The sequence below is a fragment of the Neomonachus schauinslandi genome, chromosome 1, assembly GCF_002201575.2.
Source record: "Neomonachus schauinslandi chromosome 1, ASM220157v2, whole genome shotgun sequence".
In the NCBI taxonomy this organism is placed as follows: domain Eukaryota; kingdom Metazoa; phylum Chordata; class Mammalia; order Carnivora; family Phocidae; genus Neomonachus; species Neomonachus schauinslandi.
Window position 1 is genome coordinate 80,146,585 of NC_058403.1, and position 7,031 is coordinate 80,153,615.

Genomic DNA, 7,031 nt, shown 5'->3' on the forward strand with positions numbered 1-7,031 from the left:
TTAATAATGGTATTACCCTGGAGCTGACATTGTCCTGAAGCCTCTTTGTCTCCTGTGTGAGGCCATACTGCCCTACTTCCCCTCCTACCCCTATGTGCCTTTACTGGAACATTCATTCTTGATTCCTTTTCTTTTCCCTTCCTCTTGTAAGGAACTGCCAAGGCTACGTATGCTCTGGCTTTTGATTTTCACGGCTTCAACGACATTCTCTATCCTGAAATTCTCATTTGCACTCCAGACCTGGACTGCTGCCTGCCCAGAGGACATTCCCTGAGAGAACACTTAAGAATCCCACCTTCGCTTCTAACTCAACACATTCAAATCCTCTGTAACCCCAGCTTTTCAAATAACTCATGCTTCTAAAATGCAGTCAGAAACACAAAGATTCATTTATGTCCTTTAGTTCCCAGATCCAGTAAGATGAGAAGCCTCGTCTTTCCTTCAAAATGTCATCCTTCACTCTCACTGCAACCAAGCATCCTTGTCTAAAGACCTCATACCTGCTTTGGCACAAGAGCAAAACCCTCCATTTCCCTGCTATCACCTATAATCTATTTTTTCTGCTACTTCTATACTGATCTTCCTAAAATACCACTTTAATCACATCTTTACCTCTTTAATCAGCTAAGAACCTGTGACAACTCCTCATTACCTAGTCTAGGCCAATTATAAAATCTGGATCGGGGTCAGTAAACTTTTTTTGTAAAAGGACACACAATAAATAAATATTCTACGTTCTGTGGACCATACAGTCTCTGTCACAACTATTCAATTCCACCACTGTAGCATGGAAGCAGGCATAAATCATACATAATCAAATGGGCATGACTGTGTTCCAAGAAAACTTTATTTATAAAACAAGTTATAAAATTTTATTTATAAAACAACCATGGTGTGCCACCCCTTATCTAAATCTACACCATATATTCAACTTGATTTTCCACAGGTTTCTCACTCTCATGAATTCTATGAACATTTATTAAGCATCTACTATATACAGGCACTGTCCTTGTGGCTGAATCTTTAGATTTATGGAGCTTTCACTTAATGAGAAAGAAAAATATGAGAAAAGTAATTTTAAAAGTACTGAAAATTATCAAAGGAGAAGACAGAAGTTCTTGTGGGTATTATGTAGCAGAAAACAGTTCAGGAAGTCAGGAAGGCAATGTTAATCATGAGTTAGGTAGACTAAAGTGGAAGAGGGCATAGACCTTCCCCGCAGAGGTGAGAGCATATGCAAAGACACTGAGGCCAGAGTCTAGTTAGAAAGCTATGCCAGAGCCAACATAGAAGAAATGTCAGTGATTTAGGCTAGGGAAACAGCAGTGGGGGGAGACAAGAAGGGAGTAAATTCAGATGTTAGAGATAGAGTCAACAGGAAGTGGTGAAGAAGCAGAAATGAGGGAGAAAGGTAACTGAAAGACAACCCCTAGGTTTCCAGCTGGAGAAACTAGGTGGACAGTGGTGTCCCTGATTCACGGAGCTAGGAAACCCAAAAAGAGATTATGTGGGCACGTTCTTACCTCTATAACTTCAGTTCATCTTATTTCCCCTAATATGCATATCCACCATTCCTGCAGTATTTGCTATATATCCTTCATAGAGTCTTCCATGGCCTATCCAGTCCACACCAATCTCTCTATACTCTGAACTTTTATCAACTTTTAGTTCTCATCACATACTTGAATCCCTAAACATAGTGTTCTCCCTAGTAGTAATGAGCATACTGGCTTTGTTTCTAAAACAGTATTTGAAGTTGTGTGAAAGAAGAAATTATGTTTAATACTTCCTTCAACTGCTTCTGTGTCCATCAGTGTAGAGAACACAGTATGTGCTCAATGATACCTGTTGTCTAATAAATACACTTTATGTAGATAGGTAAGCCATTAATAGACATATGTACATTCGTATATTTATACACACACATAAACCATTAATTGTTTGTTACTCAAAGGAGATGAACTGAGAAATATACCATGGAGGGGCATGGAGTTGAGGTGATCAATTGCTTTCCATGTTAATCATTAAAGCCTAAAATTAAATGATCACTCTCTCTCCGAAGAATTATAGTAGCATATTTCTTTGACATAATAGTAAATCACTAGTGAATCAGGAAAAAAATATTATGATAAAGGACTTTATAACAGATCTAGCATCATATCAGGACTTACCAACAGAAAATGAACAACATCTCCTCTGCAGAAGGCAAGCATGGGATTCACATAATTATGCACTGCCACAAAGTGCCAGGCCAGCAATGGAACACTGGAAGGATCCATCTAAGTGAAGAAAAGGCCAAAAAAGAAAAAAAAAAAAAAAAAAAAAAATCACAGTTAACAGACAGCAGGACAAAGAAAAAACTAATTAAAAAGAGCATCTGACTAGTGTTCCTTGATAAAACTTCTCCCAATTTCTCATTAAAATTCCAGTGAAGCAGGGACTGACTGGGAAGTGTCATGAGGGAACTTTCTGGGTTAATGCTAATGTTCTGTATCTTGATAGAGGTTTGGGTTATAAAAATTTTGTTAAAGTTCAGCAAATGTATGATCAAGATCTGTGCACTTCACTGTAAGTAAATGCTACACCAAAGGAGAAACAAATATTGAACTCTAAACATAATGTATGCTGAATATTAAGGCAAATGAGTACTGACTTTTGCAATTTATTGGAAATACACTTAAAATAACATAATTTGATGGGTGGATGGAGAGAGATAGTTAATAAAAAAAGTACAGTAAATTGTTAATGATAGAATTTAGATAGTAGGTATACAGATGTTCAATGTAAAATTCTTTCTGATTCTCTATTTGAAAATGTTAATATTGGAAAAAAATACCAGTAAAAACATACAAAAAAATGCAAACATACACCACCATGATAAACCTCAGTTAGCCAGTGAAGCTAACCTAAGAAACATTAATGGCAATCTAAGCTAGCCATGCCATCTGAAAGGGCAGATGTGCTTCCCCTGAGGCCCAGAGATAATGGAGTACCAACCAACAAACAGAAGAGTGGTCTCCCTTGGCACAGGGGATGTGTTCTCAACTAGTCATGGCTCTGTACCATCATTCTCCATCTCATCCCATCAATACCTCTCCTCACATATACACTGGAAGATCACAACTTTCTGAAAACAACCAAGCCGGAAAGGAGAGGGAAACTGGGGTATGTGTCATAGATGCTGGGAAGTATCAGCCTCCAAAGTAAAATACTAAAGGCAAAAGCCAAAAGAAAGACTATGCAGCAGCAATTTATGCTAGATTTTTATGGTGGGTGTTGTCTAACAGTAGTTCAGTATCAAAGCAGCAGTTGTTTATGAGAGAACAACTTAAAACAATAAAAGTAAAAAAGTACAGACCTCGTGATTTGTACTGCTCCAGTCACCAGCTTATACTGCTTTGGGTCACATCAAGGTAAGTCCAGACAATGATCTTTGGAGCACCGACTTCCATTCTATCTTGTTTTCTGATAATCCCACAGAATTCGCCACTTTCAAGTCATTTCCCCCCTCCTGACATGGTCTTTTTGCCAATAAGATGAAAAGGCTTACTCACCCGTCCATAGGGAAAAGTCATCCACACCTTCAAGGATGGTTTCAATCCAATGACCAGTATCTTTAGAAGAAAAATGTATTTTTAATGTTTACCCTATAATTTCAAATTTTTGGTATTCAAAGCCTCTAAAAGTTATGAGTTTCACCTTCTAAATATACCAACCAACCTTTGTTAAGGATGCCATGGCCAATAAGGAAAACTGTGTGATGGGATGATCTTTCAACTCAGGCTTTGAATGGAGAGGCTCAATACAGCAAACTTCACCCTTGGAACCACTGAACAGGCATCTAGATTCACATGTTCTCACTCCCATCACTCTCCTGCAAAGGTAACCAAAAAATTCAGAATTGATTTAGTAATGATTCAAGGCGCTATGATCTCTAGCATGGACTACAATAGCCTTCTAACTCCTATTCTTCCATAGAAAATCAGCAGGTTCTTGGTAATGTCTAGGTCAGGTTTATCACTCTTCTCCTAAAAACATTCCAATGGCTTGCCACTGTACATAAAATAAAATCCAAAGTCTTTACCACGTTTTCAAAGGTCCTATATGATCTGGCTCCTGCCTTCACTCTTTTCCCACTACTAACAAAGTCACGCTCCAGCCACAACTGCCTTCTTTCTGTGGCTCCAACAAGTCAAATTTGTGCCCACTTCAAAACCTTTGTGCTTGAACATCCCTCTGCCTAGAACACATCTAGATCTTTGCATTTGTTGACCAGATGATCACTCAAGTCTTTGCTCAAATGTTACCTTCCTGAATTATCCTCAAGTGCACTCCAGCAAGCTGAACGGTCTTATTTTCTTCAAAGCACTCAGAGCTATCTGAAGTTATTTCATTTATGTATTCATTTATTATCATGTCCCTACCCCCGCCCCAACTAAAATGTAAGTTCTATTAGAGTAGCAACCTTGTCTGGTTCACAGCTGCAAGTCTGGTGCCTAGAACAATGCCTACACATAGGAGATGTTCACTAAACATAAGCAGAATAAATAGTACTTTGTAAGCAATTACTTTGGGCTTAGCAATGTGAGAAAGTATGAGAAATATAAGAAACATAGTCCTTACTTTGAGAACTTATGGAAACACAATATACATGGAATTTTATGTTCTATTTGTTAAAAAAAAAAAAACAAAACTCTGCTTTATAAATATCCTCCCATGTATCTAGACAGTCTTCACTCTTATGGAGAAATAGGGCAATTCCAAGGCAATAAAAACCTTCCTATACCTATTAGGGTTATAATCAACTGGGCCTGGGGCCTAAACCGAAATTAGTGACATACTCCAGAATTACAGTTCCCAAGACTGACATCTCATATGAATTCCCTGGGGAGCAGGGGTTCAGAATCCCAACTCAGACCTACTGAGAAAGAATTCTGGGTGGCCAGGCCTGGATCTCCAAATGTTCTATAAGCCTCTCCAAGTCATAATATATAGCCATAACCTATCTGTAATCACATGGGTTTTCCAGACCTCTTCATGTTCAACATCAAGTCATTAAACCACAGCAAGTTTTTCCATTGCATTTGTCAACAAACGTCCTTTAGTCTCTTACTTAAATGTCAATTCAAAAACAGAGCCTCCGCTGTCATTGCAAATTGCAAGAGTTGGATCATCTGTAAACTAAACAAAGAAATTCACTTTCTTAGAGATTTTTCAACAACCAGTCAAGTATTAAAAAGGGAAAAAATTGTAACATCTTAAAAATCTAAAAACAAACACATTTAGTAGCATTTGAAATCACCTAGATTTAGTTCATCATTCTAAATATACAAACTTACCCATATTCAGAATAAAAATGGCTCAATATCTTTAAAAAACTGAGGCTTTAAAAAAGCAAACCCACCTTTCATCAGAATCAAAGAAAAATACAAACTATGACTCATAAAAGCCCTTAAGTTCTCCACTTGGGTTCTTAACATTAACTTTTTCTAAGCTGCTATTAAACTGAATAGGGTATGCTAGATACATTTGCAGTTGCCTCATTTTCAAGAACAAAGACATAGTAAAAGATATTTGCTATCTTTGGGAAATAAACTCCAGTACGTTTTCTGACTAACAAGAATTAATCCACTATATTTAAAATAGTTTAATACTTTTTATGGAACGATTCCAAATATGTGCTGCCTCCTGATCTTACTTGACAGAGTATACTTCAGTTATTATTACCTACTCTGGAAAACTCAAAATAACAACTAACGTTCACAACGACAGACAGTCCTAAGGGTTTATGAGGTATGGTAAATGTGAACGCTGTAGGATACAAACTGAGTAACCTGAGTCACTTAGAGTGACCGGTCTCCCTAACCCCAAAGGCCGGTGAGCCATCCTAAACGTCATGTCTTTGGTTCTCTTAGGGACAGCTGAGGTACAGGAGACTACTGTAAAATTATTCTTCCCACACAGAGGCATAACAAAGAAGACCCACACCTTTGCTCTCAAGGCCTCATGGAGCAATTGCCAGAGTGGCAAGTATATACCTGGAATGTAGGAAAATCAACTGAACTTGCATTTTTATTTATTAATTTTCTATTTATCTACATGTTTTGTAATGTCCTTAAATATTAGTACAGTACATTTATAGTATTTTTTAAATAAATAAATAAACACACACATATATGCATTAAGGATGTAAGCCCAAGTTGTTATTGCTGGGATATAGGGTTAAGTTTGGAGAACAATGAGTAAGAGTACTAAAGAGCAAGTGGCTGTTGTCAAGCCAAGACTCTGGAAGTATTCAATCATATATCTATCACTTGCTACCTCTTATTCCAATGTTACAGTGTCTGCATGCAACGCCTTTACCACCAATCCCAAGCATCACAATGGCTACTACTTCTATGCTATTAACCTCAGCTGCATTCTTCTCTTTCCTCTCTGCCTTTACCTCTTCTGTTTCCTGTTTCTCTCAAGGATTTTGCTTTTTTCAGTAAATGAACTGTCCTTTTACAAACACCACCAATTAGTTATCCCTTCAACCAAACGTTTATTGAGCAGCTACCATGCATAATCCAAAAATAAATGAGAAACAGATTCGGGTTTTAAAAATCTTCATCTATTAAAGGAGAGAAGACATAAACACAAACAACTATAACATGCCATAGGAAAAGAGGTCAAGAAAAACTGCCATGATGTTCAGAAAAAGGGGAAACTCTACTCTTACTTGTCTTGGTTGCTTTCACTGTTACTAAATGCTTCAATGATGCTTTGTCACAAAAGCCTTTTATGTAACTAACCTAGATGCAGACACATAAACTCCAGATGCTTACAGACTTTAAAAAGCATATGTATGGATAAGAGAGGTCTGCACAGCTAAGCAACCAAATGTGCACATGATTAAAATCTAGAAGATCTGATTTTAGACTTCCCTAGTTACAGTCCTTTACCTTTTATGCTTCTGAACACGGGCCTGACAGCATACACAAACCAAAGTTCACATTGTATTTATAAATGAAATCTGTTACCTAAGTTGG

At 37.4% G+C, this 7,031-nt stretch overlaps 1 protein-coding gene across 3 annotated transcripts in view; it reads right to left on the minus strand.

Moving 5' to 3' along the window:
- VPS8 (VPS8 subunit of CORVET complex) overlaps window positions 1-7,031 on the minus strand; it is a 237,786-nt gene that overhangs the window by 203,016 nt on the left and 27,739 nt on the right. For all 3 annotated transcript variants that reach the window (XM_044914623.1, XM_044914617.1, XM_044914619.1), the window contains 4 exons: window positions 5,114-5,181; window positions 3,721-3,874; window positions 3,555-3,614; window positions 2,172-2,279 (listed from right to left, as the gene is read on the minus strand). In XM_044914623.1, coding sequence (XP_044770558.1) covers window positions 2,172-2,279; window positions 3,555-3,614; window positions 3,721-3,874; window positions 5,114-5,181 — 390 coding nt within the window. The remainder of the gene's footprint in view (window positions 1-2,171; window positions 2,280-3,554; window positions 3,615-3,720; window positions 3,875-5,113; window positions 5,182-7,031) is intronic.